The following is a 20,146-nucleotide window of genomic DNA, read 5'->3' on the forward strand; positions in this document are numbered from 1 at the left end:
TCTGACTACCGCCCCTAATGAGACAGCCGATCTGACTACCGCCCCTAATGAGACAGCAGATCTGACTACCGTCCCTAATGAGACAGCAGATCTGACTAACGTCCCTAATGAGACAGCAGATCTGACTAACGTCCCTAATGAGACAGCAGATCTGACTAACGTCCCTAATGAGACAGCTGATCTGACTAACGTCCCTAATGAGACAGCAGATCTGACTAACGTCCCTAATGAGACAGCAGATCTGACTAACGTCCCTAATGAGACAGTTGATCTGACTAACGTCCCTAATGAGACAGCTGATCTGACTACAGTCCCTAATGAGACAGTTGATCTGACTAACGTCCCTAATGAGACAGCAGATCTGACTAACGTCCCTAATGAGACAGTTGATCTGACTAACGTCCCTAATGAGACAGCTAATCTGATCTGACTAACGTCCCTAATGAGACAGCAGATCTGACTAACGTCCCTAATGAGACAGTTGATCTGACTAACGTCCCTAATGAGACAGCAGATCTGACTAACGTCCCTAATGAGACAGCAGATCTGACTAACGTCCCTAATGAGACAGCAGATCTGACTAACGTCCCTAATGAGACAGCTGATCTGACTAACGTCCCTAATGAGACAGCAGATCTGACTAACGTCCCTAATGAGACAGCAGATCTGACTAACGTCCCTAATGAGACAGTTGATCTGACTAACGTCCCTAATGAGACAGCTGATCTGACTACAGTCCCTAATGAGACAGTTGATCTGACTAACGTCCCTAATGAGACAGCAGATCTGACTAACGTCCCTAATGAGACAGTTGATCTGACTAACGTCCCTAATGAGACAGCTAATCTGATCTGACTAACGTCCCTAATGAGACAGCAGATCTGACTAACGTCCCTAATGAGACAGTTGATCTGACTAACGTCCCTAATGAGACAGCAGATCTGACTAACGTCCCTAATGAGACAGCTAATCTGATCTGACTAACGTCCCTAATGAGACAGCTAATCTGATCTGACTAACGTCCCTACTGAGACAGCTAATCTGATCTGACTAACGTCCCTACTGAGACAGCTAATCTGATCTGACTAACGTCCCTACTGAGACAGCTAATCTGATCTGACTAACATCACTAATGAGACAGCTAATCTGATCTGACTACCGTCCCTAATGAGACAGCAGATCTGACTAACGTCCCTAATGAGACAGCAGATCTGACTAACGTCCCTAATGAGACAGCAGATCTGACTAACGTCCCTAATGAGACAGCAGATCTGACTAACGTCCCTAATGAGACAGCTGATCTGACTAACGTCCCTAATGAGACAGCAGATCTGACTAACGTCCCTAATGAGACAGTTGATCTGACTAACGTCCCTAATGAGACAGCTGATCTGACTACAGTCCCTAATGAGACAGTTGATCTGACTAACGTCCCTAATGAGACAGCAGATCTGACTAACGTCCCTAATGAGACAGTTGATCTGACTAACGTCCCTAATGAGACAGCTAATCTGATCTGACTAACGTCCCTAATGAGACAGCAGATCTGACTAACGTCCCTAATGAGACAGTTGATCTGACTAACGTCCCTAATGAGACAGCAGATCTGACTAACGTCCCTAATGAGACAGCAGATCTGACTAACGTCCCTAATGAGACAGCAGATCTGACTAACGTCCCTAATGAGACAGCAGATCTGACTAACGTCCCTAATGAGACAGCTGATCTGACTAACGTCCCTAATGAGACAGCAGATCTGACTAACGTCCCTAATGAGACAGCAGATCTGACTAACGTCCCTAATGAGACAGTTGATCTGACTAACGTCCCTAATGAGACAGCTGATCTGACTACAGTCCCTAATGAGACAGCAGATCTGACTAACGTCCCTAATGAGACAGCAGATCTGACTAACGTCCCTAATGAGACAGTTGATCTGACTAACGTCCCTAATGAGACAGCTAATCTGATCTGACTAACGTCCCTAATGAGACAGCAGATCTGACTAACGTCCCTAATGAGACAGTTGATCTGACTAACGTCCCTAATGAGACAGCAGATCTGACTAACGTCCCTAATGAGACAGCTAATCTGATCTGACTAACGTCCCTAATGAGACAGTTGATCTGACTAACGTCCCTACTGAGACAGCTGATCTGACTACAGTCCCTAATGAGACAGTTGATCTGACTAACGTCCCTAATGAGACAGTTGATCTGACTAACGTCCCTAATGAGACAGTTGATCTGACTAACGTCCCTAATGAGACAGCTAATCTGATCTGACTAACGTCCCTAATGAGACAGCAGATCTGACTAACGTCCCTAATGAGACAGTTGATCTGACTAACGTCCCTAATGAGACAGCAGATCTGACTAACGTCCCTAATGAGACAGCTAATCTGATCTGACTAACGTCCCTACTGAGACAGCTAATCTGATCTGACTAACGTCCCTACTGAGACAGCTAATCTGATCTGACTAACGTCCCTACTGAGACAGCTAATCTGATCTGACTAACATCACTAATGAGACAGCTAATCTGATCTGACTACCGTCCCTAATGAGACAGCAGATCTGACTAACGTCCCTAATGAGACAGCAGATCTGACTAACGTCCCTAATGAGACAGCAGATCTGACTAACGTCCCTAATGAGACAGCTGATCTGACTAACGTCCCTAATGAGACAGCAGATCTGACTAACGTCCCTAATGAGACAGTTGATCTGACTAACGTCCCTAATGAGACAGCTGATCTGACTACAGTCCCTAATGAGACAGTTGATCTGACTAACGTCCCTAATGAGACAGCAGATCTGACTAACGTCCCTAATGAGACAGTTGATCTGACTAACGTCCCTAATGAGACAGCTAATCTGATCTGACTAACGTCCCTAATGAGACAGCAGATCTGACTAACGTCCCTAATGAGACAGTTGATCTGACTAACGTCCCTAATGAGACAGCAGATCTGACTAACGTCCCTAATGAGACAGCAGATCTGACTAACGTCCCTAATGAGACAGCAGATCTGACTAACGTCCCTAATGAGACAGCTGATCTGACTAACGTCCCTAATGAGACAGCAGATCTGACTAACGTCCCTAATGAGACAGCAGATCTGACTAACGTCCCTAATGAGACAGTTGATCTGACTAACGTCCCTAATGAGACAGCTGATCTGACTACAGTCCCTAATGAGACAGCAGATCTGACTAACGTCCCTAATGAGACAGCAGATCTGACTAACGTCCCTAATGAGACAGTTGATCTGACTAACGTCCCTAATGAGACAGCTAATCTGATCTGACTAACGTCCCTAATGAGACAGCAGATCTGACTAACGTCCCTAATGAGACAGTTGATCTGACTAACGTCCCTAATGAGACAGCAGATCTGACTAACGTCCCTAATGAGACAGCTAATCTGATCTGACTAACGTCCCTAATGAGACAGTTGATCTGACTAACGTCCCTACTGAGACAGCTGATCTGACTACAGTCCCTAATGAGACAGTTGATCTGACTAACGTCCCTAATGAGACAGTTGATCTGACTAACGTCCCTAATGAGACAGTTGATCTGACTAACGTCCCTAATGAGACAGCTAATCTGATCTGACTAACGTCCCTAATGAGACAGTTGATCTGACTAACGTCCCTAATGAGACAGTTGATCTGACTAACGTCCCTAATGAGACAGTTGATCTGACTAACGTCCCTAATGAGACAGCTAATCTGATCTGACTAACGTCCCTAATGAGACAGTTGATCTGACTAACGTCCCTAATGAGACAGCAGATCTGACTAACGTCCCTAATGAGACAGCTAATCTGATCTGACTAACGTCCCTAATGAGACAGCTAATCTGATCTGACTAACGTCCCTACTGAGACAGCTAATCTGATCTGACTAACGTCCCTAATGAGACAGCTAATCTGATCTGACTAACGTCCCTACTGAGACAGCTAATCTGATCTGACTAACGTCCCTACTGAGACAGCTAATCTGATCTGACTAACGTCCCTACTGAGACAGCTAATCTGATCTGACTAACATCACTAATGAGACAGCTAATCTGATCTGACTAACGTCCCTAATGAGACAGCTAATCTGATCTGACTAACGTCCCTAACGAGACAGTTGATCTGACTAACGTCCCTAATGAGACAGCTAATCTGATCTGACTAACGTCCCTACTAATGAGACAACTGATGTGATCTGACTAACGTCCCTAATGAGACAGCTAATCTGATCTGACTAACGTCCATAATGAGCCAGTTGATCTGACTAACGTCCATAATGAGACAGCTAATCTGACTAACGTCACTAATGAGCCAGCTGCTGCTGAGTCAAAAGTTAAACTGCAGGCCTGGAGCACCAAGTGGAGATGGACAGGAGAGAAAGGAAGAACTAACCTTCCTGATTAAATGTGGAGGGGTGCGCTACGGGATGACATTTCCCCTAGGTACAGATCTAGGATCAGCATCCCCTCTCCCAACCCTAACCTTAACTATTTAGTGGGGTAATAGCAAAACTGATCCAAGATCAGCATCTAGGAGCAACTTCACCGTACAACTAGGAGTACTGGGATGGGGGGGTGTTTCAGATGTTGACTGGCTGGGGGGTTTACCGTGATAGGTGTGCCCTGTGACTGGGCTACCTGCACCTGCTGTAACTGTTGCATTGTGGTCCCCTGCAATACCTGAAGGGGGGAGGGAAGAGAGAGGAAGAGAAAGAGGGAGCTTTACAAACATGACTACAAGCACATGCAGAGTGCAAAGGAAGAAGTAGCGCACACACACCGGTCATCAGATCACACACACACACACACACACACACACACACACACACACACACACACACACACACACACACACACACACACACACACACACACACACACACACACACACACACACACACACACACACACACACCTGTCATCAGAACACACACACAGACACACACCTGTCATCAGATCACACACACACACCTGTCATCAGATCACACACACACAGTCAGACACCTGTCATCAGATCACACACACACAGTCAGACACCTGTCATCAGATCACACACACACAGTCAGACACCTGTCATCAGATCACACACACACAGTCAGACACCTGTCATCAGATCACACACACAGTCAGACACCTGTCATCAGATCACACACACACAGTCAGACACCTGTCATCAGATCACACACACACAGTCAGACACCTGTCATCAGATCACACACACACAGTCAGACACCTGTCATCAGATCACACACACACACAGTCAGACACCTGTCATCAGATCACACACACAGTCAGACACCTGTCATCAGATCACACACACAGTCAGACACCTGTCATCAGATCACACACACAGTCAGACACCTGTCATCAGATCACACACACACACAGTCAGACACCTGTCATCAGATCACACACACAGTCAGACACCTGTCATCAGATCACACACAACAAACAATGAGCATGTGAACTAAATTATGGTTGGAAGAAATGCATAGAGCAGAAGGTATTCAGATTTAATGGCGAAAGAGCAGCTGTTAATGAAGATAAAGATGTATCCTACAGTAGGAAATGGGAGTTCTAATAATACACTGTAGATGTGCAATAGAAATTGAGGTTTGGTTTCGTAACAGATCAGTCCGCTAGGGACTTTGTGTCACGAGAGGGAATTTGACAGAACTGGTGCAACAGTGACGACTAGTGACACTGAAAGCTCTTAGCAGGCAAGTCTGGCGAAGATGTGTACACACACACACACAGGAATTGAGCAATGAATTAGGACCTCGTTACCCTCCTCCCTCAATCTCCAGGTATCTCACACTTTATCCATCTGTTTTTCAGATCCTTTCCCCTCATCCCTCTTCCTCCCTGGCCTCTTAACTGTAACCCAGTAGTCTAAACTAGTCACCTATTCTAAGGTGCCAGTCATGTAGTGACCTCCCCTGCTCTGCTCGGTGACTGTGAGGGGACAGTAGCAGCTCTAGCCTGACTGTGGCTTTGGAACTGTGACAGATCAGTGAAACTAAGGCAGCCTGCTGAAGCAAGAAGAGAGAACACATTCAACAGGGAGGGAGAATAATGGAGCAGGAGAGGAAACACAAAAGAGAGACAGAGGGGTGCCTGGGGAACCACACTCAGAGAAGGAAAAAGACTAGGGATGAGGGGGCAACCCACCCATCTGTTTACTCATATGTTCCTCCTCTTCAGAGAGAAGTACAGTGGAGTGGCAGAGAGCAGTCTCACAGGGAGTCTAGGCTGCATCCCAAATGGCACCCTATTCCCTATGGGCCCTGGTCAAAAGTAGTTCACTGAATATGGAATAGGGTGACATTAGAGACACAGCCCTAGTGTTACTGTACTGTGATGTTCTGGACCTCCAGCAGAGAGGGGAGTGAGTGAAGTGGGTAGATCAAATGGCCCTGTATCACTGCTTTTATAGCTGTGTGTTTGTGTGCTGGGTGTGTACGGGTCATTCATCCCTGCTGGTGGGAAAGAGTTGAGGCCAGAGTGTGGATCGGCTGTGCTTGCCAAGGATAATATCAATAAAACCCACTGTTATTACCCCATTCACACTGTTTTATAGTGGACAGGGTTGGAGAGGGTTTTTGACTGGGAGAGTGTTAGGAGAGCTGGTGATCTGCCAGGCTGTGTCACGGTGTGTTTGTGGTGTACACTACATCTTTGCCTAGGCTGAATGTTGGTAGCTTACCGGTTGTTTGTGGAGTAGTATGTTCAGTGTGTCTGGTGTGGTGCGTGTGTGTCTGCACACGTGGTCTCTCTGTCTGTGTCAGTGCACGTACGTGTGGTGCAGGTCTATTCTCCAGTTTACCTGTCCTTGCTGTGGCTGTGCGATGATGATCTGTCCAGGCTGGATGGTGGTAGCCTGTTGTCCAGTGGCCTGCTGGCCCTGCACCTGGCCTGGCTGCTGAGCCAGGGTGAAGTAGTACTGAACCGGCTCTGCTGGGGCCACCGACTGACGCACCTCCTCCTGTACACACACAAAAAGAGAGGGGGCAAGAAAGAGAGAGAAAAAGAGAGAGAAATGGTGAGAGAGAGAGCACGAGAGAAATGGTGAGAGAGAGAGCACGAGAGAGATGGTGAGAGAGAGAGAGCGCGAGAGAAATGGTGAGAGAGAGAGCGCGAGAGAGATGGTGAGAGAGAGAGCGCGAGAGAAATGGTGAGAGAGAGAGCGCGAGAGAGATGGTGAGAGAGAGAGCGCGAGAGAGATGGTGAGAGAGAGAGCGCGAGAGAGATGGTGAGAGAGAGAGCGCGAGAGAAATGGTGAGAGAGAGAGTGCGATAGAGATGGTGAGAGAGAAAGAGAGAGGGTATAACAGAGAAGCATATCAGTCCATTACATCTCCATGAATTATTTTGCCAGTGTAATACAATAGGTAAGAGACCCAGATAAATAACTGATAGAGGCTGGATGGATGAGTAATGTGATTCTAAATAGAGGGTACATCCCAAATGGCACCATATTCCCTATTCAGTGCACTACTTTTGACCAGAGCCCTATGGAAGCCCTATGGGCCCTGGGCAAAAGTAGTGCACTACATAGGGAATAGGGTACCGATTGGGACGCAACCAGAGGATCCATTAGCACTGGAGGACCTTGATGATCCCAGTCGACAACACTCAGGCTCCAGGCCTTATGGGTCTTCGTCAAGACAATGGGTTTTCACAACCCAACAACACTTTTCAGAACACAAGAACACTTCAGCAGACAGAAAGGGATCGTTTCCATTCACGAAAACAAGACCTTGGCACACTATTGAGAATGATTTAATCATAAACTGTGAATGGAAAGCTCATTCAATGACTCATTGGACATTTCGTCAGCCATTAACAAGCATGAAGGCTCTTTGTGTCTAGTCTGATATGGTCTAACAGCTGCCAGTTAGAGCAATGACACAGCACTACAAGCTTCCATATTTCTTTGTGCTCAGAAAAGTAAACTCAAGGCCTCATCATTGTCAGAAGTACAAGGTAACAGTTCCCTAAAACGTGCGGGTTGGTTGATCTTCCAGGGTACTGTAGGAGGTGGCAGTTTCCCCGTCACCAGAAGCGTAAACACCCCTCTCCCAGCTCGATGATGTCACAGCTGAGAGTGTAGGATGTTTACACCCCTGGCCACAGACTTGGTGAATCGGTCTATTTAGGTGGTCACAATTTAAAATGCTTAGGAGCCACTGTTCAGCTCTGTTCAGCTCAAAACACCATCAATCTCAGGACTGTAATGTGGTTGAGGGGCCATCCGTTAACACCGTGGTGATTATGTTGATAGTGATTACAAGTTATGGGGCATTGGTGGTTCTGATGGAGATTAGAGGCTATGGTGGTGTATTGGTGGTGGTTCTGATGGAGATTAGAGGCTATGGTGGTGTATTGGTGGTGGTTCTGATGGAGATTAGAGGCTATGGTGGTGTATTGGTGGTGGTTCTGATGGAGATTAGAGGCTATGGTGGTGTATTGGTGGTGGTTCTGATGGAGATTAGAGGCTATGGTGGTGTATTGGTGGTGGTTCTGATGGAGATTAGAGGCTATGGTGGCACTGTTGGAAGTAATGGGCAGCCAGACGCTGCAAACATCCGACTGAAAGCCCTTGCTGTCCAAACCCCAGCTTCCAGTCAAGGATGTTTACAGCGCCTCCAGGCTGCCAGGAGTGGTACTCCACCCTGCCGGGGTTCTGAAATTAAATGTAGATAGACCCCCCCCCCCACACACACACACACTACCTGTCGTTTGGGGGGCTTGAGCTCGTCCCGGGGCACAATGTCGATAAGGAAGTCAAACTGGTCGAACTTCGTTATCGCCATGGCAATGTCGTTCCTCTATAACACAGGAAATAAGAGTTGAGGCTGAACATTAGGCTCCTCATTCAGTATGTGAAAAAACTAGGCTAAATATAAAACCGTCTTTGTACTTCTGCTGCTCGCTCCAAATATAGCCTTTTTGAAAGCGTTTGAAGAAAAGACAGTTTATAAAAACTTCTAGGTCAAACTCGAACAGCTTTGTAAACAATAGTAAAAGGAGTTTGCTCTCAGTGGAACTGTAAAAGGCTTTGCCTACTTCAACACATACCATGTAAAAACAGCAGAATTAGCCATAGAGCCATAGGCCCACTGTGAGCAGCACCAGATTAAGGACACCGGGAGTTGTGTGATGTATTCTTAGCATCACTGTCCTCCCGAGACCCACTCCTCTAGTGTGTGTGTCATTTTCCACAGGATATTGGCATCTAAGTCCCCCCATTGGGGCCCCCTACATCTGTGTATTTATAGCGCTGTGAGATTAATATATCAGGTAACACCGGGTCACATCCACAGTTGTTATATTGATGAGCGTCGCCATGGAGACCCTGATCGGCGTGCCGTTGACACAACGGAACCCTAGCACTGACGAGAGCCGGAGTGTGTGTGTGTGTGTGTGTGTGTGTGTGTGTGTGTGTGTGTGTGTGTGTGTGTGTGTGTGTGTGAAAGAGAGATAAAATGAGTGTGATTGCAAGCAGTGCTGTCTTATTAATAAAACACATGTAACACCACCTGTGGTGTAAAAATGCAATTAACGTGAGGAACTTGAAACCAAATTGGCATTCTATTTCGAGGTTGTTAAAGGGTAGGAAGCATTTGTTTTTACTCAAAGTAAAAACACAGTGTGGTCAAAGACTTAGTAATTTAGTTGTAGTCACGATATGGTTACCTATAACTACAAAAATACTTATGTTATTTAAAAAAAAAAAAATATTTAATAACTTATGTCCGGGGATATCTTCTACACTACCCACAATGCACTATTTCTCAACGTCTTATGGAGAAACTACTCTGCGTTAGCTAGCTTGAGTTGGCTAACATTAGCCACTAGCCATGCAGACCGAGTGTTGTCAGTGGTGAGCTATAATCCACCAAACACAAGGTGGTGTTAAGTAAACAACCAATCAGATTCCCCACACGTGGGGGCCGCATGATCTCCACAAAGTAGGGTACCAGAGTTTTTCAACCTTGGTTTAGTACTAGCGAGCTACCGTAGATGACTGACTGTGCTGTTGCGATCATTTCAATCTGCCTGGAGTTTTCCTACGATCGCTCTTATTGTAGACTCTTCTCCTCATCTCCTGTGACCAATGCCGCCTCTGTATTATTGCCTCTGGAAACTTTCTTTAGATTTACCTCACTATATCGCTATTGGATTAGCAGACTCTCCCTCGGCTGGTGAAATGGCATCTCCCTCTGAAACATCTCTCTCCTTAGCCAACTCAGCTAGGTGATTCTCATGAAACCAATTTTAAACATATCTGCAGCAAATGGGGTTACAAAACCATGATGCATCTGCAACAATCAACTATCATGCTAAAGACTAAGAAAAAAAACATGTTGTGTTACTTTAAATAGATTTCCACCCCAAATTCCCATTACCGAAATGCGTCTGGATTAAATTCTCGGGTAATTCTATACAATTTTACTTTAGAAAAACCAAATTTATTTGAATAAAACAAAATATGTTGCTGTAATTTGTAATTTAAAAAGGGTATACTACTTTAAATTTACATTAAATAAAATATTTATTACGTAAAACCAGTGTGCGTGGTCTGATTACCGTAACACTCCAATCAGGTTGAAATAAAGTTTTAGTTAATTTATTCGCTTATATGCCACAAATATCCACATCTTAATAAACCAATATTACCTGTAAAGACCTTGGATAAACAGTTGCGATAATTAACATTTTTGCATTGGTAATTGTGGAAAAATGCATAATATCTGATCAAAAAACATTATAATGAAATAGATAAGTACAGATCCTAATCTCAGTGAACCAAAAGGTAATTTCATGAAAAATAACACTTGAGAATTTTTGGGTCAAATACCAGTTCCGTGAGAATGACCCAGTCGTCAATCGTTAAATCTCCGCTTTCTTTACTTCACATCTGCTGGATTTTTTTGTGTGTGTTCTGTGGGTTCCTGCCTGTGCTAGACTAGTTGTTCTCTGGCTTACTACTTAGCTTTGTTGACGGTGGTTGTTGGCTAGATTACTTATTTTAGCCAGCTAACTTTAGCTAGCTGGCCAAGATAACTACAAATACCGGTAACATTATTTGATAACTGGTTAGATGGTTTAATTTAATGCAGCTGTAAGATAGGTGTTGATAGCAACTAGCTGACTAATGCATTGCTAACGTAACGCTAGTCGGCTAGCAACTTTGCAAATTGGAGTTGCTTACCAAGACGACATTGAACATTTCTAAGTGGCCTAGTTTCAGTTTTGACCTAAATTGGCTCCGAAATCTATGGGCAAGTCTTAAAAATGGCTGTCTAGCAAATATTGTACAATGCAGGTGTGCAAAGCTCTTAGAGACTTACCCAAAAAGACACAGCTGTAATAGCTGTGATTCTAACATGTATTGACTCGGGGTTGAATACTTATCTAATCAAGATATTAGTATTTATTGTAATTTACATTTTTTACAAATGTTAGAATTTTTCTTCCAATTTGACAGTGTATGTTGTGTAGATGGTTGACAAGACATATCAATTAAATGTATTTGAATACCACTTTGTAACACAACAAGATGTGGAAAGAGTCAAGGGGTGTGAATACTTTCTGAAGGCACTGTGTGCATGGATGAAGAAGAGAGAGAACTGGGGAACTCTGCTTTAATGTTTCATTGTATGGCTGACTGGCTGGTCTGCCCTCTGACCCACAGGTGTGATTAGCCCTGGCTTTCCAAACCACTCTGATCAACCCACTCTTTTGTCTCCCTCTCTTTACACTCTCTTTTCTCTCACTCTCCCAGTCTCCCTCTTTTCCCTCTCTCCCTTCCTCTTGCTACTCTCACTCGCTTTCTCACTCTTGCTCTCTCGTTCTCTTCTCTCACACTCTCCCCACAATCGCTTTCACTTTGTCTCTCTCTAGGTCTTCCTCATTCCCTAGCGTCACTCCAGGATCCATGTAATTCTCCTGGCTCTGGGATAAGAGAGCAAAATGGCGTTGTGAGTAAAAGTGGGTCACAGTAGCCAAGCTTTGCTTTCAGAGCGGACAGAGAGAAAAGGATTTTAACAGAGCCGGTCCTCAGGGGATGGCGGTGTGGGGCCTCTACACACACTGGGACCAGCACAACTGCATGTGTGCATGTGTTGTCTTTAAATGTCAAATAGGGGAAGTAGACTGTGTGTGCACATGGGTGCGTGACCTCTTTACAGACTAGGGAAGGTGTGACTGACCTGTAAGGTGCGTCTCTTGTTGTCTTCAGTGTGAATCCAGGCCCTCAGCGTGAGCTCTGTGATGAAGATCTGAGCTGCCTTGGCAAACAGCACCGGAGCCTCCGCACTGATCATCTATGGAGACACGGCGATGACATGTTAGAACTAGGGGGAAACAGGGAACACACACACAGAACACACAAACGTATACAACTAGATAGGGTTGTATAGATAGGCCGCCCGTAGCCTTTGCTACTAAAGGGAAGAGACCTAACCTAAACTTCTGAAAACCTTTCCACTGAGTGACATTTAGAAGTTGGGCATGTCGGGGAGTTCGCCCGGAAGGCAAGCAGCAGGCTACAGAGCTGCTGGGTCATGGCTAGCATAACAAACCCACACACTCTGCGTCATGGCTAGCAGAAGGGTCCCTCTAGATGTACAGCATGTCAGTGATCTGCTGATCTCCAAGGCTGGGGTTACATGAAGCAACTTTCATGCAATTTTAGTTGCAAATGACATCATCTCAAGCAACTTTGCTGTTACATGAAGGAACTCAAACGCAATTAAAATTGCATGCGACAGGCAATCATGTCACCTGCTGTCTTACATTGTGGTTTCACAAATGATTTGTTTATCCAACCGTTTGGTTATTGTAACACGGATATAGAACAAATGCAGCCTGTACAATTTAGCTAGTTAGCCAAAACACCAACACAGCTAGCTAGCTATGAGCTAACCAAGCTAACAACAAACTATAATATATTTATTTTTATATATCTTTTTGCATTACAAACAGAATCTCAAAAACGCTGTAAAAATGTATAAAAGATCTAGCCGGTTTTGGGCGATGGTCTTCCACAGATTCAGATAAGGTGTTGTTCATGTAACCGATATGAAATGGCTAGCTAGTTAGCAGGGTAATAGCGTTTCAATTGGTGACGTCACTCGCTCTGAGACCTTGAAGTAGTTGTTCCCCTTGCCCTGCAAGGGCCGCTGCTTTTGTGGAGCGATGGGTAACGATGCTTCGAGGGTGGCTGTTGTCGATGTGTGCAGAGGGTCCCTGGTTCGAGCCCAGGTAGGGGCGAGGAGAGGGACGGAAGCTATACTGTTTTATTCAGACAAGCAGTTCAGAAAGGCTGGGCAGTAGTTTAAGTGGCGGGAGCTTCGATGGCACAGAGAGGGAGCAGTGTCAGTCAGTTACTTAGACAAGCCCAGAGATCTTCATCAGGCACCTCGTCTGTTGTCTCCTCCTCCTCCTCTGTAGATAGGCTGGATAGTCTACTACTGAAGTGTAGCATCCACCTGGGTGATGCTTGGCAGCTATAAGCGCCAGAAAGACCATCACACCTCGGCAGTAGTCAGGAAACATTCCCCTCGAGGTGGGCACTCTCAACCCCTCACACTGCTAAATCAAATGGTGGACCATTTCAGTTGAAACTGGTAAGGGAGAGGTTTGGATTCACTTACATTTATTGACTGCTAAACCATGTACAATCATTTGTATACTTCTCCTGCTGTGCTAGTCTTTGTTCTGTCTACCCTGATTGCGGTTTGTGCTGCGCAGCACTGACAGCTGTGTTGACATGACAATTGGGTCGGAATTCCGAACCTTTGAATGGATCATGTGACAAAAGTGTCTGTTTTGATTGGCTGTTGATTGCAAATAGTTGCACAAAGTTGAAAAGTTTCAACTGGGTGCAAACAAGTTGCAGATGAGTTGCAGAGGGTTGTTTCACGAAGCAGTCAACAAGCAACTCAGTTACAATCAACTAAAATTGTGTGCAAGTTGTAACTGCAGCCTTCAGTTCAGCTTCTTCCTCCACCCAGTTAAGCTGCTACTGCTTGTCTATTAAGCTGCTACTGCTTGTCTATTAAGCTGCTACTGCTTGTCTATTAAGCTGCTACTGCTTGTCTATTAAGCTGCTACTGCTTGTCTATTAAGCTGCTACTGCTTGTCTATTAAGCTGCTACTGCTTGTCTATTAAGCTGCTACTGCTTGTCTATTAAGCTGCTACTGCTTGTCTATTAAGCTGCTACTGCTTGTCTATTAAGCTGCTACTGCTTGTCTATTAAGCTGCTACTGCTTGTCTATTAAGCTGCTACTGCTTGTCTATTAAGCTGCTACTGCTTATCTACTAGCCACTACGGGATGGGTGTGTGTATTGTTGTAAATTGTTAGATATTACTGCACTGTTGGAGCTAGAAACAAGCATTTCGCTACACCCGCAATAACATCTGCTAAACACGTGTATGTGACAAATACAATTTGATGAGGTACGGTTGCAAATAACATGCCTCCTCAAAGCATTTTCTACAGAATGAGCTAGTGGGTCCTGTGAATCCTCTGTTAATTTCAGCCAGCTGTGGACACCTCAGCTACACATTGCCATGTTAAGTAATCTGAATAGGGTGTTGATGAAGACGTCATAGAGGGATCACAGAGAGTGGTGACCTGTGATGTGTAAGCCCCGCCTCCTACCTTCACATCTTCATCCAGCTTCATGATTTTCTTGATTCGGGCGAGAGGCAACTCCTGCACGCGGAAATCCTTCTGAAACAGAGCCAAGGGGTGTTAGGGGCAGGTCATGTGGAAACCACTTGTGAGGTGCGTATGTGTACCACAATGAAGGGTGTGTGCGTGTCTGCAACATCCATGCTTGTGTGTGTGTGTGACGGAGGGAGGGAGGGCGTGACGTACCACCGTGAGGTTCCTGATCTCTTCCATGACGCGGGGCCAGAAGGACTGTAGGCTCTGCTGGGCATCGCTGCCCCCGGCGCCAAACGAATCTGCAGACATGCTCACTGCAGGGGGAGGGAGGGAGAGAGAAGGAGGGAGGAGAGTGGGAGAGACCAAGAGACAGGAAAAGAGTGTGAAAGGGCAAAATATCAGATTCAGAAGAAGAAAAAAAAACATATACTATGATTTACTGTATGAATGAACAATGATTTACTGTATGAATGAACAATTATCTTGAGTCGATCAATGAAAGGTGGACGAGTGAATCAAATCTACCAAGAACAGCACACCAGAGTTGACCGACAATGGCAGCCAAAGGCCCCACTGGCCAGAGCTCTAGCAACTCCATTGGAAAACCTTCAACTAGAATACATTGAATTTTAAATATAGGCCGGGCCGTTTCTATTTCTGTTGCCGCCCATCAATCCTTGACATGCCTAACGACAGATCGCTGCATGGAGCAACCACATTAGTAGCCTACAGCTACATCAAACTGCATCAAAGAAGACTCTAGTCTGGCATGTCACTATGTGGGGTATTAGTCACCCCAAGTCTGAGGACAGGCCTGAGTGCCCCATTTTTTAGGCAGCAGGGTTCTTGATCCTGCCATTTAGCAAACCACATGTATAGCTGGAGCCCAGACTGAACCTAACATATTTGGCACATCTTAGATAGTTAACATATTATAAGCAGTGGGGTACTGCACACCCCCCAGAGCTTTGGGATGCCCGCACATTTGCTTTTGACAAAAATCATACCATAGGTAATTGAAAATACCCCGGTATACAGGCACAAGCCTAGCTCAGAGTATTCCACTCCCTCTAGTAACAACTCACCCCCACACTCAAGCACCAAAACACACACACCTCCATATCCACATAACTCTGTAACGTGAGGCCTGAGTCTGGCTCCCAGAAAGGGAACAACCAGGTTACTATGGCATGCCAGGAATTCTGCTGTGAACATTAGCCTGCCTGTCTGAGCCGGTCTACAGTGCAACCTCACCTCTCCCTCTCTTCTTTCCTGGGAATAATGGACAGGCGACAAGAGAAAAGGGAAACACTATCAGGGGTGTGTACAACGGAGCAGCATTAACCCAACGCTGAGAAAAAGTGCCAGAGGCTGGAACAGGGGGAGGTAAGAGACCGGGAGGGAGGCCCGTTGCAGTCCGACGGCTATGCAAACCAGCTATGTGGGTCAAACATGATGATGACAATATGAGAGAGAGAATGCAAGAGAAAGAAGAGAGAATGTGAGAGAGAGAGCGAGAAGAGAGCGAGAAGCATAAAAACATGACCAAAGACTCTCTAGTCCTGCCTCTCAGCCATTGGCCACAGCTTAGCCCTGCCTCTCAACCATTGGCCAAAGCTGAGCTCACGTCCTCCATTAGTTCAAAACACAGACAGTATGACAATAAATCAGTTCTGAACCATGAGCATTCCTTCCTGTTATTTTCAAATAGAGAGTAAATCAATCAGAATGAAGTCAGGGGGGGTGGAGGGGTCGATAAATCAATCAGACCAGATGTAAATGGCAGGCCAGGACAGTTACTGTCCTCTAAAAGTGTCTGTGATGAGTTGGACTGCCCAGTGTCCAGTTTCATTTCAAGGTTGATTGAAGTCCTGTTGCAAATCACTAACCCGCTTCCCCTTAGCCGACAAAACAATCCCAGCGATGAAGATAACAATGATGGGATTTGTAGTCTTATGGTGGAGTCAGGCTAAGCCTACAATGAAGAACCAAATGCCCTTGTTTCTAGTTTACCATACCTGATCTGGTCTGAGTGGGAGAATGACAAAACAAACCATAAAGAAGAGTTTAATGGCACGCCTTCCAGGAACACTGTTTCATTTGTCTCCTTTGTACAGCTCCAAGGCAGCCCAGCGTTAACAGCGGCGTCAGGAGTTGATCTTGTGATGGATGCAGTAGGACATCCGTGTATGCATGTACTGTATGTACACTACCGTTCAAAAGTTTGGGGTCACATAGAAATGTCCTTGTTTTTGAAAGAAAAGCACATTTTTTGTCCATTAAAATAACGTCAAATTGATCAGAAATGTAAATTATTCGTATGCGTGTATGTGGGGGCGGCAGGTAGCCTAGTGGTTAGAGCGTTTGGCCAGTAACCAAAAGTTTGCTAGATCGAATCCCCGAGCTGACAAGGTAAAAATCTGTCGTTCTGCCAACTGAACAAGGCAGTTAACCCACTGTTCCCCGGAAGGCCATCATTGTAAATAAGAATTTGTTCTTAGCCGACTTGCCTAGTTAAATAAAGGTAACATTTAAATTAAATTGTGTATTCTCTCCAAATGGTAGCCAGATAATTATAATATAATTAGATGATTCACTTAACACCATGACAGAGGACTATCTGGCTAATTACCACGGCAACAGTGGGATTTCTGCGGTGGCCCAGGGAGGAAATGGAGAGCGGGAACGGGAATTAAAAGAGTAAACACTTCAATTAATGAAAAGAGATAAATGAATTAATAAATAAACAAGTAGGACCTAACCGCCACAGCTGTCTCCACTTACACACGCACCAAACCTCAGCTGACTGAACTAAATAGCTCCGGAGCGGGGCTTTGCTCTCTCGGATACAATTGATATGATATGATACAATTATTAATCTCACTGTGTGACCCTACGACCTTCAATATACACACGACGCCCACAACAGACCAGTTCTCATGTCAAAAGACACTATGCATATAAGCACTGTAGGCAATAAACCAGTCTCTCCTTCTGCAGTCCTAGCCTAGCAGAAACCTGATCCAATATCTACGAGTGAGCCTCTCCAAATGTGGACTGATGTCCTTGAAGAGGCAGTGACCAACACATGTCCATTTGGAGCGTCAGGCTGTGGTGTGTTAGAGCTGATCGGCGTTCACAATGAGTCATTTTTATATACTTTTTCTATAATAGGTGCTCGCGCAAACTAAAAAAAGGTATGTAAACTGTGTTCTCTCTCCACTACACCGCTGGTGATGTTGACTGGTTACACTTGGCTGCACTAGTGTCTCTCTTTACTTGGACCCTATGTCCACATAGCACTGTGACATGATGTAATGTGCTGTACTGTACGGTGCTGCACTGTGCTGGTCTTTGATATGTGTTCTTCTGCACTGCCATTGCCCTGTTTTTTACTGTGCTGTGTTCCACTGTGCTATGCTGCACTGCGCTGGCGGTGCTATGCTGCACTGCGCTGGCGGTGCTATGCTGCACTGCGCTGGCGGTGCTATGCTGCACTGCGCTGGCGGTGCTATGCTGCACTGCGCTGGCGGTGCTATGCTGCACTGCGCTGGCGGTGCTATGCTGCACTGCGCTGGCGGTGCTATGCTGCACTGCGCTGGCGGTGCTATGCTGCACTGCGCTGGCGGTGCTATGCTGCACTGTGCTGCTTTCCTCTCCTCTGCAGTTCTGTTGCCCTTCAGTGGTCAGAGAGAAGAGGAGAGAGATGGCGGTGTACAGTTTCTCCTGACCTGCACCGTGTGCTTTGTCGGCAACACTGACCATCCGCTGCCGCTTCTCCTCCTGCATCCGTCTCTCCCCTTTCTCTCCCCTCTCTATCTCCTCTGAGAAAGTAAAATGGTGTTCAGCAGCAGGATCTGCTGAATCAGCAGTATTGTTGTCCTGCCAAGCCCAGCCTCTCTGCTGCTCTCCCCTGGCAGGTCGGCCACGGACACACTCACAGCAGCGTCATCAGCTTCAAGTCCAAACTGACAATGACACTCCTTACCTGGGCCCTTCTGGGACTGAACTCACCCTAGAACATCAGAAAAAACTGGATAGGTGCAAGGAAAATGGGAGAAAGTCTTCATCTAGTCCTCTCAGATCTCGACTAGAGACAATTTTACCATTTTACTGTACTGGTCCTGTTCTTGTAGATTCTGCAAAGGGGGAGACCGAGGTGCAAGAAAGGAGTGACTTTTCAGATTGGAGTGATGCACTGCAGGTAGCTGTTTCTGCATAGGGAGGTGTTCACTGCTCAGGTAAATGCATCGCTGACGGAAAGAAAATGAATGAGTAACACTAATGATAAACACTGAGTTAATCTCTTCCTTAATGGCCTGGCTGGTGGATTTTAATGAGACAATTACTGTCATCCACAACTCCATGACCATCACAACAATAGTTTGTCCTATTTCAAACCTCAAGCTTTAGAGTGCATTAACAACGTAATGCAACCACAGGGGAACTTCACAAAGGGAATAGATTTATTGACTAATGGACAATTAGTGTAGCCCAGCCTATAGCCAAACCTTGGCCTGAGTGAGGACAACATCCAAAAAGGTGTTTTCTAATGTATTCCAATAACATCAGTAGGATATCACTAATAGACTTCCATGGTATGCAGTAGTTTGGTATGGTATGCAGTAGTTTGGTATGGTATGCAGTATTGTTTCAAGTAAGGCTAGCATGGAGCAGGTTAAAGGTTAAAGATTTTGCAGTCATGGCTCCTCCTGACTGGTTAAAAATGTTGACAGAAGTAGTTCTGGCTAACTCATTAATCCAGACTTGTGAAACTCCCTCAGGAGAGCCTGCACTGAATAACTCTGAAATGTTGAAGAAAAACGAATGCATTCAATGGTCAACTACATGCTCATGTGAGGGTTTATTTGGCTATGGGCATTGTGTTGTTTTAACACTAACATGATTTGACATAATGTTACTCCTGGATTATTTAGTCAACCTCTAGCTGGAATGACCTTTCGGAACAGAGGAATGTAGCCTACCACTTTGCATTTTGCCAACAACTAAAACATCCATTCCAAAAACAAAACGTGTAGTTCACCGTTTAACAGACTGGAACTTCTACAGGAAAAACATTATTTGGTAACCAAAAGATTAAATATTCACAGATTTGTAATATGTTGACAGGTGCTCAAAAGAGACATCTCGTGTCAATCCCACTTGCCACCTCCATCCACCCCCCCTGTCCATTCTCCCCTCCTTGATTGTTGTGAAAATACTGAAGTGATGAGGGCAGATACAGAGTAATAGAGGTCACTAATCAGATCCTCCATCAGAGAAAGAGAGGAGAAAGAAAGAAGGAGAGAGAGAGAATTTCCTCAAAGGACTGCAAAAGGACAGGATGGGAATGTTAACTTTTTGTATTGTCGGAATAAAACTATATCCTTCTAATGATCATTAAGGTGACCTACTGCAAAATGTCAGGTGCAAGAGCAC

The 20,146-nt window shown here is 45.3% G+C and overlaps 1 protein-coding gene across 8 annotated transcripts in view; it reads right to left on the bottom strand.

Annotated features, from left to right (window-relative positions):
• The window catches only part of LOC129820155 (nuclear transcription factor Y subunit gamma-like), a 54,821-nt gene that overhangs the window by 4,296 nt on the left and 30,379 nt on the right, over positions 1-20,146 (bottom strand). For 5 of the 8 annotated variants that reach the window (XM_055877094.1, XM_055877096.1, XM_055877097.1 and 2 more), the window contains 6 exons: positions 14,918-15,021; positions 14,699-14,770; positions 12,241-12,354; positions 8,758-8,853; positions 6,850-7,008; positions 4,632-4,703 (listed from right to left, as the gene is read on the bottom strand). In XM_055877094.1, the coding sequence (XP_055733069.1) occupies positions 4,632-4,703; positions 6,850-7,008; positions 8,758-8,853; positions 12,241-12,354; positions 14,699-14,770; positions 14,918-15,021 (617 nt within the window). The remainder of the gene's footprint in view (positions 1-4,631; positions 4,704-6,849; positions 7,009-8,757; positions 8,854-12,240; positions 12,355-14,698; positions 14,771-14,917; positions 15,022-20,146) is intronic. The other 3 variants (XM_055877095.1, XM_055877101.1, XM_055877100.1) reach the window with 3 other exon arrangements.

This window comes from Salvelinus fontinalis, chromosome 22, assembly GCF_029448725.1.
Source record: "Salvelinus fontinalis isolate EN_2023a chromosome 22, ASM2944872v1, whole genome shotgun sequence".
Taxonomy (NCBI): domain Eukaryota; kingdom Metazoa; phylum Chordata; class Actinopteri; order Salmoniformes; family Salmonidae; genus Salvelinus; species Salvelinus fontinalis.